Source organism: Talaromyces stipitatus, genomic scaffold, assembly GCF_000003125.1.
Source record: "Talaromyces stipitatus ATCC 10500 scf_1105507295523 genomic scaffold, whole genome shotgun sequence".
Classification (NCBI taxonomy): Eukaryota; Fungi; Ascomycota; class Eurotiomycetes; order Eurotiales; family Trichocomaceae; genus Talaromyces; species Talaromyces stipitatus.
In genome coordinates, this window is record NW_002990113.1 from 4,961,288 (window position 1) to 4,984,484 (window position 23,197).

At 46.0% G+C, this 23,197-nt stretch overlaps 10 protein-coding genes across 10 annotated transcripts, besides 2 other annotated features; 3 read left to right on the forward strand and 7 right to left on the reverse strand.

Annotated features, from left to right (window-relative positions):
- Window positions 1-669: 669 nt before the first annotated feature.
- TSTA_077680 (AAA family ATPase, putative) lies at window positions 670-2,280 on the reverse strand (the record flags this gene model as incomplete). The annotated part of the gene is made up of 2 exons (XM_002341755.1): window positions 670-1,772; window positions 1,797-2,280. 2 exons carry the CDS (start codon window positions 2,278-2,280, stop codon window positions 670-672), a joined length of 1,587 nt encoding a protein of 528 aa, XP_002341796.1.
- A 789-nt stretch (window positions 2,281-3,069) lies between these two features.
- TSTA_077690 (cell division control protein Cdc31, putative) lies at window positions 3,070-4,183 on the forward strand (the record flags this gene model as incomplete). The annotated part of the gene is made up of 2 exons (XM_002341756.1): window positions 3,070-3,420; window positions 3,481-4,183. 2 exons carry the CDS (start codon window positions 3,070-3,072, stop codon window positions 3,985-3,987), a joined length of 858 nt encoding a protein of 285 aa, XP_002341797.1. The 3' UTR covers window positions 3,988-4,183.
- Window positions 3,252-3,304: a microsatellite.
- Window positions 3,622-3,645: a microsatellite.
- Window positions 4,184-4,438: 255 nt separating the features above from the next.
- Window positions 4,439-6,931, reverse strand: TSTA_077700 (ADAM family of metalloprotease ADM-B; the record flags this gene model as incomplete). The annotated part of the gene is made up of 3 exons (XM_002341757.1): window positions 4,439-5,573; window positions 5,623-6,802; window positions 6,862-6,931. The coding sequence occupies 3 exons, from the start codon at window positions 6,929-6,931 to the stop codon at window positions 4,439-4,441; spliced, it is 2,385 nt and encodes a 794-aa protein (XP_002341798.1).
- Window positions 6,932-8,442: 1,511 nt separating this feature from the next.
- Window positions 8,443-11,708, forward strand: TSTA_077710 (ankyrin repeat-containing protein, putative; the record flags this gene model as incomplete). The annotated part of the gene is made up of 6 exons (XM_002341758.1): window positions 8,443-8,548; window positions 8,603-9,253; window positions 9,317-9,705; window positions 9,793-10,165; window positions 10,368-10,741; window positions 10,855-11,708. Exons 1-6 carry the CDS (start codon window positions 8,484-8,486, stop codon window positions 11,706-11,708), a joined length of 2,706 nt encoding a protein of 901 aa, XP_002341799.1. The 5' UTR covers window positions 8,443-8,483.
- Window positions 11,709-11,987: 279 nt separating this feature from the next.
- Window positions 11,988-12,929, reverse strand: TSTA_077720 (lung carbonyl reductase, putative; the record flags this gene model as incomplete). Its single annotated transcript, XM_002341759.1, has 3 exons — window positions 11,988-12,592; window positions 12,667-12,784; window positions 12,891-12,929. The coding sequence occupies 3 exons, from the start codon at window positions 12,927-12,929 to the stop codon at window positions 11,988-11,990; spliced, it is 762 nt and encodes a 253-aa protein (XP_002341800.1).
- A 1,140-nt stretch (window positions 12,930-14,069) lies between these two features.
- Window positions 14,070-15,937, reverse strand: TSTA_077730 (uncharacterized protein; the record flags this gene model as incomplete). The annotated part of the gene is made up of 4 exons (XM_002341760.1): window positions 15,691-15,937; window positions 15,487-15,621; window positions 15,250-15,419; window positions 14,070-15,185 (listed from the first exon to the last, which is right to left on the reverse strand). Exons 1-4 carry the CDS (start codon window positions 15,890-15,892, stop codon window positions 14,070-14,072), a joined length of 1,623 nt encoding a protein of 540 aa, XP_002341801.1. The 5' UTR covers window positions 15,893-15,937.
- Window positions 15,938-16,463: 526 nt separating this feature from the next.
- TSTA_077740 (salicylate hydroxylase, putative) lies at window positions 16,464-18,811 on the reverse strand (the record flags this gene model as incomplete). Its single annotated transcript, XM_002341761.1, has 4 exons — window positions 16,464-17,454; window positions 17,519-18,377; window positions 18,437-18,511; window positions 18,569-18,811. The coding sequence occupies 4 exons, from the start codon at window positions 18,809-18,811 to the stop codon at window positions 16,520-16,522; spliced, it is 2,112 nt and encodes a 703-aa protein (XP_002341802.1). The 3' UTR covers window positions 16,464-16,519.
- A 457-nt stretch (window positions 18,812-19,268) lies between these two features.
- Window positions 19,269-20,055, reverse strand: TSTA_077750 (uncharacterized protein; the record flags this gene model as incomplete). The annotated part of the gene is made up of 2 exons (XM_002341762.1): window positions 19,269-19,922; window positions 19,948-20,055. The coding sequence occupies 2 exons, from the start codon at window positions 20,053-20,055 to the stop codon at window positions 19,269-19,271; spliced, it is 762 nt and encodes a 253-aa protein (XP_002341803.1).
- Window positions 20,056-20,215: 160 nt separating this feature from the next.
- TSTA_077760 (hydrolase, CocE/NonD family, putative) lies at window positions 20,216-22,176 on the forward strand (the record flags this gene model as incomplete). The annotated part of the gene is made up of 4 exons (XM_002341763.1): window positions 20,216-20,415; window positions 20,475-20,726; window positions 20,780-22,027; window positions 22,092-22,176. 4 exons carry the CDS (start codon window positions 20,216-20,218, stop codon window positions 22,174-22,176), a joined length of 1,785 nt encoding a protein of 594 aa, XP_002341804.1.
- Window positions 22,177-22,288: 112 nt separating this feature from the next.
- Window positions 22,289-22,962, reverse strand: TSTA_077770 (uncharacterized protein; the record flags this gene model as incomplete). Its single annotated transcript, XM_002341764.1, has 2 exons — window positions 22,289-22,567; window positions 22,642-22,962. The coding sequence occupies 2 exons, from the start codon at window positions 22,960-22,962 to the stop codon at window positions 22,487-22,489; spliced, it is 402 nt and encodes a 133-aa protein (XP_002341805.1). The 3' UTR covers window positions 22,289-22,486.
- Window positions 22,963-23,197: the final 235 nt, after the last annotated feature.

Here is a 23,197-nt window from a genome sequence, read left to right on the forward strand (position 1 = left end):
CACATATCAGATATCAGAGATAAAGGTTGGGATTTGTTGTAGGCATTCAAAGAAAAGAGCAAACTCACACTCAGAACTGCGACTGGAAACTGAAGTGAAGCAAGTAAAGGATCAAGCATGTACAACAGGATAGCCCACAACAAAGGACAGGCACTTTTGTTTGAGCTCAAGCACCACACCCCTAAGATCTTGAGGAATCTTTCCGCTCAGAATGATTGCACCTGTTTTATTAATTTCAAGCGGTCATTCAGGGGAAAATGGACTGAATTGGACGAATTGGTGTCTGAATAAACGGCGCTGATTGGCTGGTAAGAGACACCGCCAACATGCTGTCGGGTTTCAATTGAGTTTAGCGCTGATTCGTGCATGTCTCTGGTTGGTCGAGTTGAAGCGGTGAAAGATAATTGCCGGCAGATTAGAATGGTCAATTGTTTACTCACACGGTTGCAGACCAATAATGCCTCGAAAATTGTTAAGCAACAAGACGAAGTCCATTGTCGCATATCACGGCATGGTTGACCGTATTGTTCAGCCGCAATGTCTATAATGCTATTGTTGAAAAATTTGAGCGCCTTGCTTCAAGGACCAGAGCAACATTGAACACGCTTGTTTGTCGAGTTGCGTCATTCCGCTTCTTGGCGGGGCGCCTAATATCATTATCCGCAAGGCTTAGCTGAAGAGTTCAGGGTCCACGCGATCACCCAAATCATTATCCTCAAGAAACTTTCTTCCTTGCAACGGTTCTGGGAGATACTCCTGAACAACCTGACCATCCTTGTAAAGAGGATTGTACTTGTACTCTTTGCCATATCCGAGCTCCTTCATCAACCTTGTCGGGGCATTGCGAAGGTGCAATGGAATAGACAAGCTCGCAACTCCAGGTTCGGATAAGGCTCCAAACACATTGTTGAGACCTCTATATGCCCTCGTGCTCTTCTTCGAAAGTGCCATTGCGACTGTAGCATGGGCTAGATTGATTCGAGCTTCTGGCAGCCCGATTTTCTCTACTGCGCTATGAGTCGAAATGGCGAGTGTAAGCATCGAATTGTCGGCCAGACCTATATCTTCTGATGCCACGACGATCAAACGACGAGCGATATACAAAGGATCTTCGCCGGATTGGATCATTCGTGCAAGATAATAAAGGGCTGCATCAGGGTCACTGCCACGGATGGACTTGTGGAAAGCCGAGATGGTATCGTAGTGTTGATCGCCCGCTCGGTCGTAAACCAGCGTCTTTGTAAGTGATTTTTTCAGGGCATCTTTTGTCATCCCAGGCCGGTTCGACAAACCCATGGCCAATTCGAGCAGATTCAGGGCCGTCCTCGCATCGCCGTCCGAGAAAGTGGCGAGATAGCGAATTAATTCATCGTCGACGAGCTCAGATGGCGAATAACTTTGACCTTCTGTAGCTAGCGCGCGCTTCAAAATGGATGTAACATCATCATCGGTAAGCCTTTCAAGTGTGAATGTCCTGCAGCGTGATAATAGAGCATTCTGAACCTTGAAGCTAGGATTCTCTGTCGTTGCTGCAATCAACGTCACAACACCGCTCTCGACTGGGCCAAGAAGCACGTCTTGTTGCGTCTTCGAGAAGCGATGAATCTCGTCACAGAAAAGTATGGTCCTTCTTCCCATCAAGCCCAGCTCATTCCGTGCTTCTGCGAATATCTTCTTGCATTCGGCAATGCCACTGGTAGTGCTGTTGATTTCCACAAAGCGGCTGCCAACCATAGATGCAATCACCCTCGCAATTGTTGTCTTCCCTGTACCTGCACCACCCCATAGAATCATACTAGGCACTCTATCCTGCTCGATCAGTGACCGTAGGATGCCGTTGGGGCCGACTAGGTCTTGTCCGCAAACTTCGTCAAGGGATTTAGGGCGCATGCGTTCTGCCAACGGGGCAGCTCTTTGGAATGCCGTTGGCTTGCTTCGCTTGGAGGCACTGTCTGCGTCAGGCTCTGCCGTCGACGAAGCAGGCTCTGCCCCTCGCTTTCGCTTTAAGTCATCTTGTGCCGGTGTAGAGGGAGGTTGATGCTTCGAGGCCTCGGTACTGCGAGACGGTGTTGAGAGTGTTGATGAGTGAACGACGGTGGAAGTATTTTTGCGAGCAGAGGAGGCTTGGAAGAAATTTATAGCTGAGCCATTCTTCTGAGAAGAGGAGTCACCTTGACTCAGCGAAGAGTCATCGATGACAAAGCTCTGGCAGTCTGAGTCGATGTGAGCATTGATGTTGGCTTCTCTGACATTCTTCCCGCATATAGGGCATGACACCATGGTTAGAATGAGCCTTGTCTACCAAAACTGCAGAGTCAGACGGTGTCTGGATGAATCATTCTCGCGTTCGGACGATGTAAGAGATGGGAGGAAGTTGGACTGAGTTGATGGGTCTTCTCGGCAGGCGCGTCGAGAATTATCTACGTTCTTGGCTCTGATTGGCCAGTGCTTGTTTCTTTCTGGACAGCTCATAAGCCTCACCTTTGATTTGATATAAGACACGCGACAGCTTGACTCATTCAACGATTGAGTCAATAACGACTAACTGAACGACCTAAAATACAGTATAGCAACAGGAGTAGGAATAAGTTTAGGATCTAGCTGGGAAGGCCTCACATATTGAGCATTATAGAACCCATATTAACCTGAGCCAGGTCTATGTTTTTATCCAAAATTAACAGCTATACAAGCGATAAAGCATACATACTTCGTATAGTGCCGAATCAACATCTATGCGCGGTGGTCGTGATGTATGAGTTGGACCTGCCCAAAGCGGTAAGCTATTTCGCCGCGTCGCAGTTCCGCGTTTTCAAGGAACAAAAAGAAGAGCAGGAATTTGGCCCTCCCGCTTGATCTTTGTACAACTTAACCCTTTGCTCTACGTGCGCAAAAAGCTGAACTTGGAATATTTCTTCGTCTGTCAGATGTCTGCGTAGATCCCCGATTTCAGATTCATCAGAGGAAGAGCATCGTTTCCACTTCCCAGTCTCGGGTTAGACCGCACCACCACCACCACATCAATCGCGAACAATCGCATACGACTCAACGACTGGACGCAGAGAAAGAAACATGCAAAATCAAATGGCCGCACCTCATCCCCCCTTCGGCTCGCGCTCAGCCTACGCTGGAGCAGGTGCGAAATTGCCGGAACGACCGAATCCAGTCCCATTTAGCGCGTCAGCCTTTTCACGAAACAGAGGAGTTCTCGGCGGTATGAATAACAACAATACCAACACAGATTCAACGCAGCAACAACCACCACCACCACCGCAATCATCACAGTTACCGCCAGTGCCGCCAACACATTCTCAGAATCATGCTAGTGCAGGGACGATGATGGGGGCTGATGCTGGTAATAGCGGAGTTGCGAATCCGTTGAGCCGATTAACAGAGGAGCAACGGGAAGAGATTAATGAAGCTGTAAGAATGATAACTCGAAAATGCATGGAAAGGAGCAACGAGCTAATCTTGAGCGCATAGTTCACACTTTTTGACCTGGACCGCGATCGACATCTAGATTATCATGAACTCCGCGTAGCTCTCCGAGCCCTCGGTTTTACCCTTCCAAAACAAGAGCTCATCTCCCTCCTCACAACATACGGCGTTCCACGACCTCAGGTCCAACAACAGCAACAACAACAACAAGGACAAGGACAATCACTACCTCACGCCAATAAACCAAATAATAACAATAACAATCCACCTCCGCATCCATCATCCCTTCTAATGCCACTATCAGCCTTCCAAACTGTCACAGCCCACAAAATCCTTGAACGAGATCCGCGCGAAGAAATCCTTCGAGCATTTGAGTTATTCGATGAAGGTGGGAAGGGATACATTGACCTTGAAGATTTGCGTCGTGTAGCGCGGGAATTAGGAGAAACTGGTCTAGAGGAAGATGAGCTCAGAGCAATGATTGAAGAATTTGATCTTGAAGGTGTTGGCGGTGTTACGAGGGATGGGTTTTTGAGTATTTGTTGGCAATAACTTTCTTACGTTTGCTTGTCTTGTCAGTTTCTTTTTCTGGTACGCTTTTGATTCTATCTAGATTCTATTGCATATGGCTGTACTCTTTCATTGTCAGATTGGGCTTTGGGCTGTGATTGATTCTGGAGCGAGGGTGTAGTTTAGTCAGTCGAGCGTAGATTCGTTGTTTCATATATACAAGTGTATCGTCTGGGTGTTTAGATCATTCAGTGATGAATGGATTGAAATGTATTGATTTCGAGACTTGAACTTCGATCGATATCCATGGATGACAACGAGAACACTCGAATATGTAGATAGTAAATGAAGAATATATTCATCATATATAAAGATAAAACTGTGCGCCCATAACAAAACCAGTCCTAACAGAATGCGATAAATGCCAAAAGCGTGCACCAGATGCATATTTGTATTTGACCTGAGAATACCATGCAATAGAACAGAAAAGAAATTATGCATATCGTGGTTGCGTCCGTGGCCAACCTGCTCCATTATTATTATATTCAGGTGGAGAATATGCAGGTGGTGGTGCACCAAATGTAGGATTCCCTTGCTGCTGCATCTGCGGCGGCATTGGTCCCGACCACCCTCCTACACCTGGTGGGGGTCCTCCTCGATACCCTTGATACTGAGGCTGAGTAGGAGCGGCCTTTCGCCATCTTCGTCTCCGGCATGCGGAAACGATACAGCTCAAGATGATTAACACGAGTAACCCACCAATGCCAGCGGCCAGACCGATGACGAGAGGCTTGTGCTGGTCAACCCATGACTTGATCTGTCCGCCAACAGAGGAACCGACGCATTGCCCGTTATTGCAATGACCGTCGCCGTTGCAGGGTGTTCCGTCGAGGAAGTTCTGTTGCATGCTACCGCATTCGTTGGATGGGAGCTTGGAGGATGCGCACCAGAGTGTACATGCGGAATTGTCGCAGGCGTAGGTGTCGTTACTGCCCAGGACGGCACCGAGGATGGTACGACATTGCAGATCACGACTTGTGCATTGACCGCTGGCACAGGTGAGTCCTGTAGTGTTTCCACTCGAGCAGCTCTTGCCATCATCGACGAATTTGTCGGGGGGACAGGTGCCGGAGTTTCCGGAACAGACTTCGGCAATGTCGCAGGGACCAGTGCTAACACGGCAGGTCGTGTTGGCAGACATGAATTGGCAGCTGGAGCAACATGCTTCGTTGGAATCGTCGCAGACTGCGTTGTTCTTGAATTTGCAAGTGGTAGGATCGCAGCAGGCGTTGTTTCCGCAACCTGCTGTGCCTCCACAATCGCAATCTTCTCCGCTTTCAACTATACCATTACCACATTGACTGCCCGTATAGGTGGTCACGTCCTTATTATTAACCAGACAATCGGATCGAACGCTGTTTCGACCTAGGGCAGAACAAATATTGCCTACTGTACATTGCGAGAAGTGTTCAAGGTTAGGCGATGCCGTGGGGTTCATGATGTATTGCCCGTTAGCATTACAGCTATTTGAAGTCAATGGGCAGCACTGCGATGTTGTCTGGAGGCCTTGTTGACATGCGGAGGAGTCGCAGTCATGTACAGCACCAAAGGTATGTCCTGACTCGTGTCTATGGAATATTAGTTTCTGTCCATAGAAGGAAGGGGGAAATAACTGACGCAAAAACCTGCCACTCAGTCGATGTTTTGACGACAACATTGGCTCCAGCCACAGAAGCATTAGTCGATCCATGAACACACAGCTGTCCTAACCACGACACTCCAACCTCAGATTGCGTGGGACAGTTTGTCATCAACGTCCAGTAGGCGTTCTTGTCATCCTGATCTCCACGCCAGGCAGTGAAATCAGTTAGCCGAGAAGAAATATTTCCTGATGTACACGGCAAGTTCCACGGTGTGGCTGACGACGCAGTATTTGGACATTCAGCAGCACTCATTGTTAAATTCTTCAGACCAAGAGAGATGTTGAATGTACTCTCGTATACAGACGATGCGGAATTGAACATTGAAATAACATCCGCACGAGCTGCGGACTGATTGTTGCCGAATGCATTTAGGAAGTTGCAATCAGTAGCCACACCGACTAGGGCTACCAACTTATTCTTGGGACATCCCGCGGTATTGCCGATTGTCGATGCCAAATTAATGCCTCCTGTATTTCCACCAATACCACCAGTATCAGACTGTCGTCGACCCAGTAGTTGATCAAAGGATATGGCGGCAAGATTTGCTGACTGCGGGGGTCGGAAAACAGGATGATTTGGATCTGTATTGAAGTCCAATTTGTCCGCCTGGCAAGAAGCTTCGGGAACAGATCGTTTCAGCTCTGTATGCTCGTGCATCCAATACATATCTGAGTTTCTGAATAGCACCATATAATCTTCATCCTTCCCCGCGGGTACGACATCGAGTTCGGATCGTGTCCGCATATAGCTCGAGCGTAGTTTTATATTATGATAATCCCCCATAAGACTAAATGTGCCCTCGAAGAGGGGGTTAGACCCATCGCGTTTCACATATAATCGTGCCCAGCCGACATATGTCCAGTGATCAGGCTCGATTTCAGTCCATGCAGAACCTTTAAAGACGCGGTGTTCTCTGCGATCAATGCTCTCTGTATGGCTGACAGTGCCATCATGGTTCAAGTATTGGACCTCTGCATCTTCTGCCAAAACATCATGATTTGGTTCGAGTTTTAACTTAATGGGTTCCGCGTTATTATGTATTGTGAATGTAATGTCGAAACTGGAGTGAGAATGTATACGGCGCGAGGGAGTATGTATCACGACATGATCGAGTTCGGAGACATATTGAATAGGCGGCGGAGCATGCGAATGAGCTGATAGCCATCATGTTATTAGACCCGATTTTGGGGAAAGACAGGATTCGATGTCTTACCATCACCGCGTTGTAGAAAGAGAACTGTCGCAGTAAGGGTTGCAGATAACCATCCAACACCGAACTTCATAATTGTGATGAGAGTACTCTTGAGACTCTACAGCGGTTTGCCTTTGGCGGTTCGTATGTCGTTGTACTTGCAAACTCTGGGTATTTATCTGAATAAAAATAGGTTGACAAATTCATCTGATGTTGGCAATCCAGGTCGTCCTTAGTTCGATTAAGGATCAACGAATCTATCCGGACAGATTGATAACCGAACGACGCGCAAACAATTAAACAGTGAACATGAAGGAAAAGAGAACGAAAGACAGCGCCAATACTGCAGCCAGTGCACATTTATCAGCGGCAGTCAAGATGTACCAAGCCTCTAAGTTCTTGGGGTTGGCGCAGCAGCCTTGGCGACACAGGACGCTAATCGGCAATACACCGCGAATACCGTATCTCAGTATTATTCGTGCTGCATTCTGCTGTCAAACAGGGGACCTCTTGGCGGCCGGAGTACGTACTGGTACTAGTGGCGTATTGATACCGAAAGCTGAAAGACGATCAATCTTGTTCCAATCATGAACCATCCCGAATCCGGCTCATCCGGCAGCGCTGGGCGCAGTCATGTTTCTACGGATCTGATAGCGTCATCAAAGGCATATCATGGCAGGGTGACTCTTTTGAGAAAATGCTCAATGATTCTATACTGTCTAATGTATTTGTGAGACAGCGAGTTCTAAATATATTCCCGTGCTTAAAGTCCAGCCTAAGGCCTCAAGTGGGCGGCTTACCCGGCGCTAACCCGTTCGAGATAGATGCTATTACGCGCTGTGATTGGTGGGATTCGATCTAGATGTTCACCCACTCAGCACGGAGTTCAAGGTTCTCTGTCTTCTACAATATTTATGCCCACCAACGAGATCAAAGAGCCGCGTGCATACGACATGAGCCAGTACGATGAATTATTTCTGGCGAAGGAGATCACGTGGAATTGTAGGAGTGTTGCTGCCAGGTGGTCAACTACTCCGGCGGCTATGATGAAGCGCGGATGCTACAGTCCAGCCACCTCAACCCCGCTACAAGGCCAGCTGCCCCCAAACCATCACTCCAATGACTAGGTACAGTTTATCGAGGAGGAATTGGAGAAAGTCAAATTGGCGTTATGCAGATATCTTCTGTTCTCCTCTCAAGACCAGTGGTTGCCGAATTTAGCTTGTTCTAATGGCCAAAGGAAGGCTCTTGTCCTGCAGCACATACTTCAAGGCTGACACTGCACTTCGTTCCTTCTTCTCTCTTCTCTTCCCTTATTTTCCCTCCGGTTGTACAGAGACAGTCCACAATGCCGGAGGATACGTTCTCGCATATCACAGCAAACGACCATGCATCCATAAACGTTGGACATATCTACAACTATCAACAAGGTTTGGAACATTCATCTACTCATCTATGACCCTAGCACTTTCATGACTGATGTTGCAGGGATAGATAAACGGGCCTCCCTATTCAATTCTATGTTCCCCAACAGGCAGAACAGTAACAGTCTCGAGCTATTTTGGGATCACCAACAAGCCAAACAGAAACATGCTGGCGAAACGGGCCAGTAGCTATTCAACTCGGGTGAATTCCGGTCCTGGATGAGCAATCCGGATAGTCTGATCTGGTTGCGCGGCCTGTCGGGATGTGGGAAAACTGTTCTAAGGTATGACCGGTCAAATTAAGTGGCTCAAAGACCTCTCAAGACTGACTTAAAAAGTTCCACTATCATCGAGTACCTTCGAGCTTCCCTGCCAGAAGATGCTTCTGTAGCGGGGTATTACTTCAACGCGAGAGAAGATGAGAAGCGAAACGTTTCTAGGCTGCTTCTCTCTCTACTATTGCAACTGTGGCCGGCCGAGGCCGATTTGCCTCCCAATTTACAGAAGCTGTTTAAGAAGACTTTCTCACAGGAGTTTTCGAATGACGACTTACTCGAGGGACTAGAAATCTTGATTGAAACACTAGGGCACACTTATATAATCATTGATGCTCTGGACGAATGCAGTGTCTCTTTTCGAAGTGGGGAAGAGTCAGAGGTAGAAAAGCTAGTGAAATTTTTGCGCTGGCTCGTAGACACTAACCCTTCCAAGCTTCATCTCTTAGTCACCAGTCGAGATGGAGGTTCTGCGAATCTTGTGGACAGAGTGTTAATTGACATCATCCAGAAAGGAACGGCAGACGGCCTTTGCTGCCACATAATCGATTTACAGACCAATAAGATGAAGACCAAGATCGAGAATGATATCGGAAATTTTGTCGCCCTGGAAATGAAGCGCTGGAATGCCCACAAAGGTAGAACTTGGCTTCCTTTGGATACAGAAAGAGAGAGGCAGATCAAGGAAGCTGTCGTCGGCAGAGCAAGCGGAATGTGAGTTGAGTATCTTCGAATTTGTTCGAACAAGTTCGCTAAATCTTTCATGGTGGCATGTAGGTTCCGCTTGGCAGCCTGCCTGCTAGACCTGTTGTGGAAACAGGGAACCTGGGCGGAGCTTAATTCAGCATTAGATAACCTACCTTCGGAGCTATCTGAAGTATATGACCGCATATTGAACGATATAAAAGGCCAAGGACAGATGGAAAGGGCCTCTATTCTCCTCCGGAGGCTATTGTACTCGGAGCGTCCGTTGACCATCAAGGAGATGGCAGAAGTCACAATGGCAGATCCTCAAGGGTCCTCATTTGATCCTAACAGTGGCGCAGAGGATGAGAGCTATATCTCCCTAACACTTTCTAGTTTTGTCACGATATCCAAGGACAATTTCGTTCAATTTGCACATCAAACTGTCAAGGCATATCTCCTTGCCCAGACCACAGAAGAGGGTCGTTTCAGAGAAAGGCAGCATTCCCAAAGCTTTATCGCAAAGTGCTGCTTGTCATATTTGTAATTCTGCGACGGGTCTCTTTCAGGAAGCAGCTCTGCGGAGTGCATGACTCGACAGCATCCCAATGAGTGCGCACTCCTGGAATACGCTATCAACAATTGGTACGGGCATGTCGTTCGAGCATGGGAAGTTTCCACCACAAATGGTGTATCCGATGAGTCCCAGCATTCACTAGACGCAAGTGCACAGAAAGAGCTCATCCATCGGGGGACATCACACATGCATGGATTAGCCGGTGGGCTCCAGCCTAATTCGAACCTTGAGACTAGAAAACTATCTCTATCCGAATGGGCAGACATTATTAAATTACGACTCGAAAAGATGGCCTCTATTGACTCTATGCTGAACCGCAATGCCCTGAACGATATTGCGTGCGAAGGGTACCAGAAGTTCATGGAGTTTTTTTTTAGCTCATGATGCTTCCGCTTCTTCCATTCCCAAGGACTCTTGCCAAGGTGCCCTAACTGCGGCGCTGAATGGGTATTATAAGGAAATGGTGCAACACTTACTTAACCATTTCGTTACACATGAGCCAAGTCATAATTCCTGGTGGCCTGAAGAGTTAGATCATATGGACGTATTCACGTACGAATCATACAGGGCTATTGTGAAAATACTCGTGGAGATGGGTTTGGATATCAATCAGCAGGATAGCTATGGACGGACGGCATTACACATGGTGTCTTTTCAAGGGCACACGAATATAGCAGAGCTTCTGTTAGATAAAGGCGCTGATATTCATGTCAAAGACAGTAACGGTCGGACGGCACTCCATACCGCGGCTTCTCAAGGACACGACACAATGACTCAGTTGTTGCTGGAAAGGGGGACTGATAGTGGCGTCAAAAATAAACTTGGATGGACGGCACTAGATCTCGCAATTCAGAAAGTAGTAACCGATTTCAATCCGCGAGATACTCGAGTCAATATGGTTTACCACAGAAGAGCATTAAAACGCTGGATCTATACCAAGGGTTTGTGAACTTCATAGCAGAGGCCCAAATTGAAAAAGTTGCGGTGTATGGAGGAACAGCGAATTTTGCAAAATCATATATCGGCAAGTTGACTATATATGGGGGTTCCGTAGACTTCATGGCAACGGCCCAGATTAGAGAGGTGGAGGTGTATAATGGAACGGTGACGTTTACGACATCGTATATTAAACAGTTATCTCTATATGCAGGCTCCGTGAATTTTTTGAAGACGGCTCAGATTGATGAAGTGGTAGTGTACGAGAGAACGGTGACTTTCTCAAAGTCCTGTGTTGGAAGGTTGACGCTCTACGAGGGCTCAGCGAATTTCTTGACAACAGCACAGATCAGAGAAGTGAGGGTTTATTCAGGAAACGTGGATTTCATTTACGAAATCCACAAACATATGATGCAGCTTTTTCTGGGAGAAAGGGAGAACGAACGGAGTGCCATATCTGAAAGGAGAACGGTACAGATCAGAAGGGTAGTGTTACTTGGAGGATCTTTCAATCCTGCATCGAACTTGGAAGGAAAGGTAATAAATCCTAGTGGGATTGTCAATTTGATCTGCAACACAACACCGTTGCACCTTGCGGCGGAAAGGGGACACAATACTATAGCGATGCTACTGCTTGAGCATGGAGCAGACCCTAATGCCAAAGACGGCACATGGTCTGCTCAAATTGGACACCACAGGATCAACAAATCTAATATATGGACGGCATTGCATGCAGCTGCTTATTATGGGCACGAGACGATTGTCCAACTGTTGATTGAGAAGAATGCTGATGTGCTTTTACAGGATGACCATGGATGGACAGCATTACAGATCGCGGTTGAACTGGGCCACGAGAGGATTATACGGCTGTTAGAAAAGAAGACTGTCGGAACTCATACTAATGTAGCGCGAAGAATCATCTTGACGGTTGCCGAGAAGATGTATAATACCTTATTTTGCGGGTGGTTATAATATGATTTCACATTTTATTGAATATCATCAAACCTATTGAAGAACTCTGCATGACTATGAGCAACAGTTAATTTTGCTAATCTGGTCAAAACGAACACGGATGTTAGGCTTCTGTCCCCAATATGTGCCTGTTCTCAAAATACCGCAAAGACACGTACCTGGAACAAGATATTTGGGATCTCTAGGGAAAGTCACTCAACTGCATGTCCGGGTGCTGTCCTCTAGTACCTCCAAAAATAAGCTCTTGTTAAGTAACGATGAGTATTTCTTACCGCCTAACTACCCGAAAGCCAATAGATAGGCAAAAAGCATGCTACCGGGTTGATAACTGTCAAAACTTGCTACACTGGGAAGAATGGGTTGTAATGATGGATACAGACAGGTTTGTTGATATAAATACATCTTACCAGATATCTCAATGACAGCACCATTTATAAATGAATTCTTGTCGCTTAACAAATAACACGCCGTGTCAGTCGCCTCTTCCGCCAGCCCCATCCGACCTAAAGGAATATCCTTCTCAGCCTTTGCTACGGCAGCTTCACCCTCCACAACCACCATATTTGTCGGAGTCTCAATAGATCCAGGAGCAAATGCATTGACCCAAATGCCTCTCGGTCCTAATTCTTGCGTCATTGCCTTAAAGAAGCCGATAATGACGAAATTCGTTGTATTATAAATTACCAGTCCTGCGGATGCATGCATACCTGCCGTCGAAAATACGTTCACAATCGCTGAACCCGATGATAAATGAGGGATACATGCTCTAGTCATGTTGCATGGTTCCCGCAGGTTTGTGCCTACTAGTCTATCCCACATGGCATCTGTTCTGTCTCGCAGTAGACAAAATCTAGGATTTATGCCAGCGCAACCGAATAGATGGTCTATTCGATCGGAGCCTTCGAGGAATGCCATAGATGTGACGAGATTGTCACAGTCATCACTTCGGCTGATGTACCTGTTATGTATGTCTTGTGATGGTCGCCTTGTAGCTCTTGAATAAAGGTTGTCAGGCCAGTCAAGTCATCGCAAAGAGCCAAGCTCCACCAGCAGCCAATTTCAATGCAGTGACTTGTCTAAGAACAGATCAACAATCTTAATCCATATTTGGTTATACGAATGCTGCCTTAGTTAGAGATTAACATATCCTATACCGCTTGCAGCTCCTGTAGCTATGATAACCTTTCCTTGGAATTCACCTGACATGATCATGGCACACATTCTTTTATCCCCATCTGAAATCAAATATCCTACTAACAACAAGGATGATGGCTTGTCTTGCAATCTATAAGTACATGCGACATAATTTCTGTATCATGGATGATTCCTTATCTTCATGATAAGACATCTCACGTTTCGGCCGGCGCTACCTTGGGCTAATTTGAATCTTAGAAAAGGCTTTCGTCCATCATAGGTAATTGGCCAAAATATGAAAATGTGCCCACTTAGGGCTAGGGCACGAAGCCCTAACTATCATGGTAACTTGTCCTCTCTCTGTTTACACAAGTTTTAATTCTCTTGAGACGTTTCTCATTATCACTAAAACGGAACTATCTCGCACAAGGAGGAATTATCTATTGTGTGGAGCGGATTTTATCCGTATCTTCTGGCTCTCATCTTCATGATGCATGCTTCGTTTTGAGACTTCATTCGCATCTAGGTAGGGATGAAGTTGATCCTTATCCCTAATCTCTATACGTGTGTGGAATGGCTTATCATAATAGAGGATTGCTGCATTTAACTATATACTCTCGATGTTATAATCATCCTATCTTTAGCTTAGGCACTAAGCAGCTCAAGCTCGACAACACCACGTTGCTTGCTGATGATCCTATAATACTTGATACATTTATGAATGCGAGAAATCATCAACGCTGTCAGTTATGTCGTGTATAAAGCGCCGCAATATCGTGGCTGGCTATAAGAATTGACGCGACATAGTTGGAAATTAAGGAGTGCCAGTGAGTATGGATACCTAGATATTAATTGCTACTAGAACGACTGAAGATGTTACTCATTACAAATCGTCTACCCTCGCTGCGCTCAAGAGATAGAAAGGGTTGGATTAAGTATACATAGGCCAATGATTACAGAGTGCTCTAGCTGATTAGATAGTTCTACTACTATACTTGATGTGGCATACGGGACGCTACTGCTTAGTTAGAAGTTTGGAAGGAAACGGATTATCTTATAGTAGGTAGAATCAACATTGGAATTGCCTAGGCAATGAATAAAGGATATTTTACTGTTAGAATCCTATATAGTAGTTGTCTGCTACAAGCTGGGCTGTTGATTGCTCAACGTCTGGTAGTGGCGAGCTCCTGTTCCTTACTCTCCATATAACGGTGCCACTGAAAGAAGTTAGTAAACGCAATTCCATACGCTCTGAAGATGATTAAAGCTTACCCTTGGGTTTAACAAGTAGACCGGAATTCCCAGAGCAAAAACGCCAGCATTAATACCTGCCAAAATACCCATGGTTGTTGGATAGCTATATGTATTGACCATTGGGATAATGCCGTAGCTCAATCCAAAAGCCACAACATTCTTCATTCCAACCACAGCAACAAGGGCTGACCCAGGGTTTTTTTCCCAGGCCTCGGCCGCGAAGGAAGTGGACAGAATGAGCACGGAGACAAAAGTAACTTGAAATAGTGTCCATCCCATATAGGGTCCTGCCCAAGTACTGCCACCATTGGCTGTGAAGCCGTAAAGAAGCAGGGAGGCCACTCCGAGGACACCTGGAAAAATGAGCAAAATAAGCCGGTGTTCAGGGGCATGAATGCCATTGTTGCGCTTCGCCATCCAAATGATGAATTTATCGCCTAGATACCCAGCGTAAAACATACCACCAAACCCTCCAAACACTCCGCCCAGGTTGATCAGACCGATAGAACTCGCTGACCAATTGTAGCTGTATTCAAGTACAGTGTTATATGTGAGTGAGATGCCTATCGACGATCCAAGAACGATGGCAGATAGTAAAGTAGCGTAAATAATTGCGGGAGATGTATAAGCCTGAGCAATGTGGAAAAAGACACGCGGGAGAAAGGTTAACGGATTTTCTGTAGGAGACGACCAAGGTACCAGCATCTGCACATAAGTCTTCTTGGTTCGCAATTCATCCGGTACCTCGTTGCTGGAATGAATGCCACTTAACTCAAGATATTCGCGTGTTTCATGCTCCGTGAGCAGACGAGTCACTCCATACTGGTCTGTGAGAACCATACGTCCATTTATGAACTGAGAACTGCGTTTGTAGCCGGTCTCAAAGCCGCCAAATACTACCATAACAAGGCCGATAGCAACCGCAATCATAAATACCCAGTAGTACCAGCGCCATCCGAGAGCAGCAACTTCATAGGAAGCTGCCAAAGTAAGACACCCGGTGATGATATTCTGTGCTGCCCAATAGAGACCGTATACTAAACCGTGTTGATGAACGAACGTAATCTCAGCGAGCATCAGGGGAAGAACCTATGATATCTCGTTAGGCCTTGCCCGAAACCACTTATCACTTGACTAATAGATCATCACGTACAGACTCAGTAGCGCCAGCTGCAAGCCCCTGGATAATCCGCAATGCAAGATGTTGTTCCCAAGTATTCGAAAGAGCACAACCGATAGTGGCCCCCAACAGGACAATGGTTGACACGATAAAAGCAAAACGGCGGCCATACAACAATCCAAGTGGAAGGATCAAAAAATTGCCTTTGAGCATCCTCTGATATTAGTATGTTACGTTCAACTTCATGCCTAGCCACAGAGAACTACTGACCGATTCCGACAAAAAGAGAAGGAAACGTAGACAGCCAGACTACTTGGTTGGTACTGTATCCTTCCGGAATGTACATCTCAAAGAAGACATTGAGAATTGCACCGAGGCCACTAACACATGACAAGGACATAGCAGCTATGTAAATAGCATGATTAGCAAAATTTGACCTGGGGTAAACATCCTTGAATGGTGCAGTTGACTCACAAAACCAGCAACAGCTCACAATGATCGATGCCTTCTCCTTCCAGGAGTAATTCAACGGATCATTGGAATCCTTGCTGGGCACAGGTAGCCGTTGCACCAGTCCATCGGCATCAACCAAGATATGGTCAGTTCGATTCTGAAGTTGACCCTCCACATTCTCTGCAAATTCGATGATTGGCTTCTCCTCCTTAATCCTTGACATCTTGGGTTTGAATGGCAGTTTCTCAGGCCAGACGTCTCACACTTGCATTTTCAGCGTTCAGGACACTTTTTGTGTCAATACTCTGAATACCTAGGTACTTGATCCTCTCCTCCACTCCCACAACCGACGATGAGTATCTCCACTGCCCCGGTTTTTCCTCCACCTCTGTACCGATAGTATCAAGGTCGCGTCTAGCTGACTGAATCACACCCCAAATGAAATCTGAATATGTACAGTAAAGAGAAAAGGAATTTTCGATGTTACGTCGGTGAGCTATTCCTAATCGTGATGGCCAGAAATTTGTTTAACATTGTCTCTAACCAGTGAATGGATCCGTTCTCAGCAAATGAGTTTTCAAGCTTACAGACATCCGTCGTATACCTAGATAGCCCCGAACTTTGACATTGCTTAGATATCTAGGTATAGTTATGATGGATGTAAGTTCTAGAGGATCTGTTCATTGACTTTCATGATGCTTGATGTGCAGTTATCCACTCAGCATTGTCTGTGGGCACATAATAAATGAGAATTGTATTATTCAACCAACAATAGATTGTATTATATGGGTAGGTATTTATTTCTAGGTAATTTGCTAAATAATTCTTCCAAGGTTAAGCTCCATAATTATTAGACAATTGGACGGGCTGCTGCAAGGTCTGGCACCCCCTCACCTTCAACCACCTTGGCATCAACGATGTCGTAGACAGGAATTTCGGCCAATCGACTGATTACATGATGCAAAGTGGGTAGCTGCTCCCAATCAAGAGGGTCAAGTGCAAAGCTCGCTTTCTCAGCCTTGTATGTTTTGAGAATGGTGCCCTTGAACTGGTTTTCCATAGATACATCATATATCACAGGATATTCTTCGGCCGCCTTGCCCTTGTTCTTGGGTCCAGTCGCAGGTAAATACTTATAAGTAAGGAGGGGTTCCTCCCAGAGATGCTCCTTAGCTGGAGACGGTGGCAAAACTTCTTCCAGATCTTTCAACAAGAATTCTCCCCAGAAGGCCCCCTCCCAGCCTGCTCGTGCACGATAGGATGTATTACGACGGTAGACGTCAATGGAGGAGTAGACCTTGGGCATACCCAACTCCTCTCGGCCAGATATGATAGGATCTGTCAGCGACTCGAAAAGAACGGGAAGGTAGACCCCTTTAACAACTGAGCCCTCTTCCTGAGTATATTCAACCCCGTGGATATACAAGCCAATGTGATTATAGCCAGATCCACCTAGCCAATCCAGCTTATTGAGGGTTGTCAACGAGAAAGTTGCATAAGCCACAGTGTCAAGGACACTGAAACGCCATCCACTACGCATGGGCGGGAATAGAGTCTCCAAGATAGTACGTGAAGTTTTAAACTTGATCGATGCCGTGGTGAATGTCGACCTTTGATTATTACGAGCAGTTCCAAAGTGCGTCTGTCGCGGTCCCGGCATGGGTCCAAAGGCAATAGGCATACGCCAGTAAGCGCTTGGGTTTCGCTTCCATGTCCATTCACGGAGCTTTTGAGTTGAATTATCCCACTCGTCGTGTCCGAAATTATAGTTTTGAAACTCCCACACTGAATACGTTTTTTTCTTTTAGCAAAATTTTCGGTACCATGAGTATGAATTAGATTGACTCACTGCTTGGCTTTTTGTCTCCAGGCTTGAGGTCTTTCCCAACTAGTCTGGAAAATGACTGTATTGTGGTTGCCCTGGTATATCGAATCTCATTGTACAGTTCCAGTCGATCCGCAATCTCACTTTGAGCTGTCTCCAGAGGTAGAACTACAGCCAAAGCAGCAGCATCTTCTATAGCAACAGCTGCTCCTTGGCCCTGGTGAGGCAAAAATGGATGAGCCGCATCTCCTATCAGGACCAACCGATTGTCACTGAACCTTGGCAGAGCGTCCATATCAAGCAACTTCCAGACGCGAACGCTTTGGGGTTCCACCTTAGACAATAATCTCAGGATGGCAGAGCTAAAAGAGGAAAAGATTTTGAGCATTTTTTCCAGATTTGCAGACTGATCCCAAGTGTCAGACCCGATTGTTTCGCTCGCAGACTCACCGTCGGGGTGAATGAGGACGAAGTTGAGCATCCTGTTGTTTGAAGTAGGATACATGACAATACGACGATTGACATCAAACCACATGCTTTGTTCACCAGTATTTAGCACTAATGCTGCTGTTTCCGGATCATCTAATGCTTGTTGCTTGGGTATCAGGAAGCGAAATGCGCTTTTGCCGCTTGGAAATGGCTTGATATGCTCGCAGTTCGGCAAAGATGCTCTCGAGATCGAATGAACTCCATCTGCGCCAACTACTAAATCTCCTCGAATCTGTGTCCCATCTGAAAAAGTGATTGTCGCATTATATGTGTCGACTCTTTCGACACGGCTTGAAGTTTTGATCTCAATAGCTGGTTTCCCATCAGGGGTAGGGGAGGACACGGCCTTTTTCAGCGCGTTGTGTAATTCTACACGGTGCGCCAGATACCATGGCTATGAGACTGTTAGAAAATGACATTCTTTTTTCATCAGCATCATTCTTTGGAACATACATGCTGCCATCGTTTGTTGTCCTCTTTAAAGGAGAGTGTATGCAAAAGCTGGCCTCCTGCAGTGTACTCAGTAAACTAATTGTAGTATTAGAAACCATCAAACAGTTATATACGTAGGTATAGATGAAATACCTTATGTATTGGATTTGCGCCAAACTCTTCTGCGAACAGTCCTAGCCGTCGTAGGATACCATTCGCATTCGGGGCAAGGTGAAGTGCAGCTCCAGTCTCAGTAGCGAACCTCGATTGCTCAAATATCTGAATGTGGTGACCTTGTTTTCGAAGAGCAATTGCCGCCGTAAGACCACCGATACCAGCTCCGACAATTAAGATCGTTAGCCCTGTTTTCTTTTCTGTTCCGTTTGACAGTGCCATTTTGTAGTTTGTCCAGGTGTGTGATTGGTTCCGAAACAAGTAAAACAGTATATTTTAATTGAGCTGTAGATTGAATGAGTTAGAGCTGCAGCTACCTAGGTACATATTAAATATACTGGAACATCGCAAATTAGTCTTCCGTACGTAGATGGCTTTTATACAACTTTAGGTAGAAGTCAAAGTAGTCATGTGCCCTAAGATTGTACAACTCCGCACCTACAGGTTCGGGTGCCCATACATTGATATCGGGACCATCCAGTGTCTTATGACTTTGAACGGAGCAGTTGACCCATCGATTTTGTCTGCATTTGCTACTTCAACATACCTACAGTGGAAAGCATTTTATCTGCTTGAGTGAGTTTATGTGCTTTTATCTCACAATAGCGTTACTTGGCTCGGATTAATAGGCCTAGAATTTATTCTCTCTTAGACAACATCTGGAATCCGTGATAAAGATCTATGAATGAGACGCTGGTACACTATCCATGCCGTGTCCGTAATCCTCTCCTAGAACCTTTCCGTTTTCTAATTGTAGAGGCTGTGATTCCTGCAACACAAAGAGTATACGAGCCCAATCCGTTTTGCTGGGGTTTCGCCATGCGTGCATTGTACCACGCTGAATTGCAATATCACCCCTTTTCATGCGTCTTACTTCACCAGAATCCAGGATAAGCTCAACTTCTCCCTCAATCACGACTCCATAGTCAAGACTGACTGTTCGATGCATTGGTGAGAGTGAGTCAGGATTCACATCGACAATACGCAATACCGAGCCGCCGGGAATTGTGAGACCTGGTGGGCTCTGCAGATAGGATTCGTATTTGGTTATATCTAGGCCGCCGTTCAAATTGGCAGGAAATTCATTCGTGGTATAACTTAGCGCGAACCGTGCACCATTAGGCAGTTTCTGCCAGCTCAAAGGAACTGGAATTTCAGTACTGAATATTGCTTTCCCGTCCGGTGCGTGATCGGTGATAAAGCGGTTCATTTGAGGGAGGCCGTTATCGAGAATCTGATCTTCTGCCATTGTAACGAAGGAGCGAGGTATATCTCTCTGAGTTCGAATAGATGTGTCAGATTCCTTTGCAAATTCGTCAATACCAGCGCAGAGCTTTGAAATAAATCTCATGGCTAACGCCCATCGGGTGGACATGAGAAGGTTCTCCCGAGTTGGGGTTTACAGGCCGAATCTGGTACCTATAGCGCCCATCAATAACTTCCCGAGGTGGAGGAGCCGGAGACATAGCAAGTAAGTCCACATAGCTGATGGCGATATCTGTCTTGAAATTGTTATATCTAGACTCGGGATAGAATTTACAGGACTGTTTATTTCCTAAGGAAGATTCTGATTGATTTTGTACGTCGTACAACCAGACTGGATGTGGAAATATAGAGTCCGCCAACATGCCGAACCAAATAAGAAATATCAGCTCTCGCGACACTATTTCATTTCCCTATATCTTTGAACAGAATGTAGGCGTACCTCTCAAGTCTGCTAACGGTCTTGTTCGCGTCAATATATACAGGCCAAATATCGAGGAAGGCGCCCTTGTCCCTGTTATTGTAACTTATGGACCGTACGGAAAGGATATTCAATACAAGGAGTGCGTTGTCTTTGCTCACTATCTATACTAAAGGTAGAGTCGTCTAATAGTTATACTAGTTTTCATCCCAAATCTTTTGCCGAAGTGAATCCGGAGCATCATTCAGATCATTCAGCTTGGGAAACTCCTGATCCAGGATTTTGGACACGCAATGGGTACGCTGTCGTTCGCGCTGACGAGCGAGGACTGGGCCAGTCGCCAGGAGTTTTGGATACCATGTCTCGAGGAACCAGTGATGCATTCTTTGATGTGGTTGAATGGGCAGCCGAACAGCCATGGTCATCGGGTAAAGTTGGTCTTTTAGGAATCAGGTGCGAATATCTTATTCCTGTGCCACTATCATAGTGTAACTGATAATATGTAGCTACTATGCCGGAAGCCAATGGCGCGTTGCAGCTCGAAACCCAAAAGGATTATGTGCTATAATTCCTTGGGAAGGGATGTCGGATTACTATCGCGACCGATGTCGCCAGGGAGGTATTCTATCCAACGGGTTCATCAAGTTTTGGTGGAATCGCCAAGTCATCACCAACCAATACGGCCGGCCGGGAAAATCTGCTCGCAACTGGGGCCCAGATACGATTGAAGGCGACCTAACCGAAGAGGAACTTTTGGCAAATCGTAATGACCAGACTGAAGATAATGTAGCGAACAGGTTCCGGGACGAGCCATATTATGCTTCCAAGGAGTATCACATGGGTGATATTCAGGTCCCATTATTAAGCGTGGCAAACTGGGGTGGAATCTGCTTGCACTTGCGTGGAAATGTACAGGGATACCTCTGGGCTGGTTCTGAATTCAAGTATCTTCGATTCATTACTGGACGCCATGACCTACCGTTCTATTATCACGAGGAGGTGGAAATACAGAGAAGCTTCCTTGATGCTTTTCTCAAAGGCGAGGATCGAGAGGGATGGTCCGTCAAGGGGAAAGTGCCTCCTGTCAGTGTTCTCCTACGCAAAGGCGACGTAGGATTCAATAACGCCGAAGCAGAGAAAGTATATGAGCGACGTGAGGAAACTGAATGGCCAATCAGCCGAACCCAATATACGAAGTTCTTCCTGGATTCGGACGGTTCACTTTCTACTTCGGAGAAGTTGGTCAAGAGGTCGAGTAAGCTATCATACAAGGCATTGGGCACAATTGAGCAGCCAGAGCTACTCAAGTTTGAAACGAAACCTTTTGAAGCTGAAACCGAAGTTACCGGACACGTGGTGGCACACTTGAACGTATCTATGACCCCATACTCCGGTAGCGAGTCAATCCCAACCGATATTGACTTGTTTTTGACTTTACGATACATTGGTTCTCATGGAAAAGAGATCTTTTACACAGGAACAGCAGGCGACCCAGTTCCATTAACAAAGGGCTGGCAACGCGTTAGTCTACGCAAGGTTGATTCATCTCATTACAAGAGCAAACCCTGGCTTCCTCACCGAAATTATACGTCTGCGGATGTTGAGCCGGTCATTATTGGAGAGATTTATGCGGTTGACGTGGAGATTTGGCCCACCAATGTAGTTGTTGAAAAGGGAGGAAAGATTGTGCTGGAGGTCGCATCTGGCGACACACAAGGGGCCGGTATCTTCTTGCATAATGACCCAGTAGATAGGTAGGTTCCGGCCCTGTTGAATACTATTAATTGGTTTTCTAACACGTCACTTTCCTCCTCACAGATCAAAAGAGAAATTCGACGGATTGAATCACATACACTTTGGTCCTCATTTCTCGAATTATCTTACACTACCAATCATCCCATAGGCATGGCCGTCGAATACCTTTATCTCTATATTTCCGTGAATTGAGCAGTTCAAATGTCTCGGAAATCTACGAAACTTGAAAGATAACCTTGGAATTCAAATCAAAGCAGAGTGTCTCGACTATATCAGGTTTCAAGTGTCTCGGCCTAAGCAGTTAACTAGAGGTATTCAGTACAAAATTTTCTACTTATATATCCAACATACTCGATATTCCATAGTTTTGGTAACTTATTCATGTATCCACACTCAAATTTCGAAACAAATCCAGTATTCCTGCTAAATATCACAGTAATGAAGCAAAAGTCCATATTTCACCACTCTCCACCAATCTTGTACCCAAATACCTGATCATTGATCTTCTCGCCCGTCATCCTCCACAGTTTATTCAGTCTCTATGTTCAATAGCTGCATTAGCTTTCGCGCACGATCGTCCCGGAGAAGGGCAATAGGGATGATGGAAACATACAGCATTATTCCTCACACCAAGAAACATAATTGCAATGAAAGCCCTCTCCGGGCCACTGGTATAAACTCGTCTCTGCCCTTGATCGAGATCATGATTAACTGGTCGATATGGTGGAATACGACGGTAATGGTTCGGCCATTCTGGACTTTCTCGGTTCAGGTCTGGCGATTGTAGTGGTGGTGATGGCAATTCATCAATGATCTCGCTATTTGGGATGTGAGAAGTGCTAGAGTGGTGAATGTCGTAATCTGAAAGATAGCCTACGACTCGTAGGCGGGCTAGAGTTTCAGTCGACGAGAGGAGTGTAGATGTTCGAGACATTGTCAGATCTCGTGAAGGGCTGATTTCGTTTCCGTTTTTCAATGATAGAAAATGGGTGGGTATATGTTGTTTAGGCAATACATTGATGTCCACAGGTATAGTATAACACAAATGGAAGCACAATCTGAGATGCATTGCCTGGTATCGGAAAGGTGGAGGATACCTTCGGGTACAGTTTCGGAGAGGGGGCCAAAGGGACAGCTAACTCCGAGCGTTTCCTCAGTTATGGTAACAT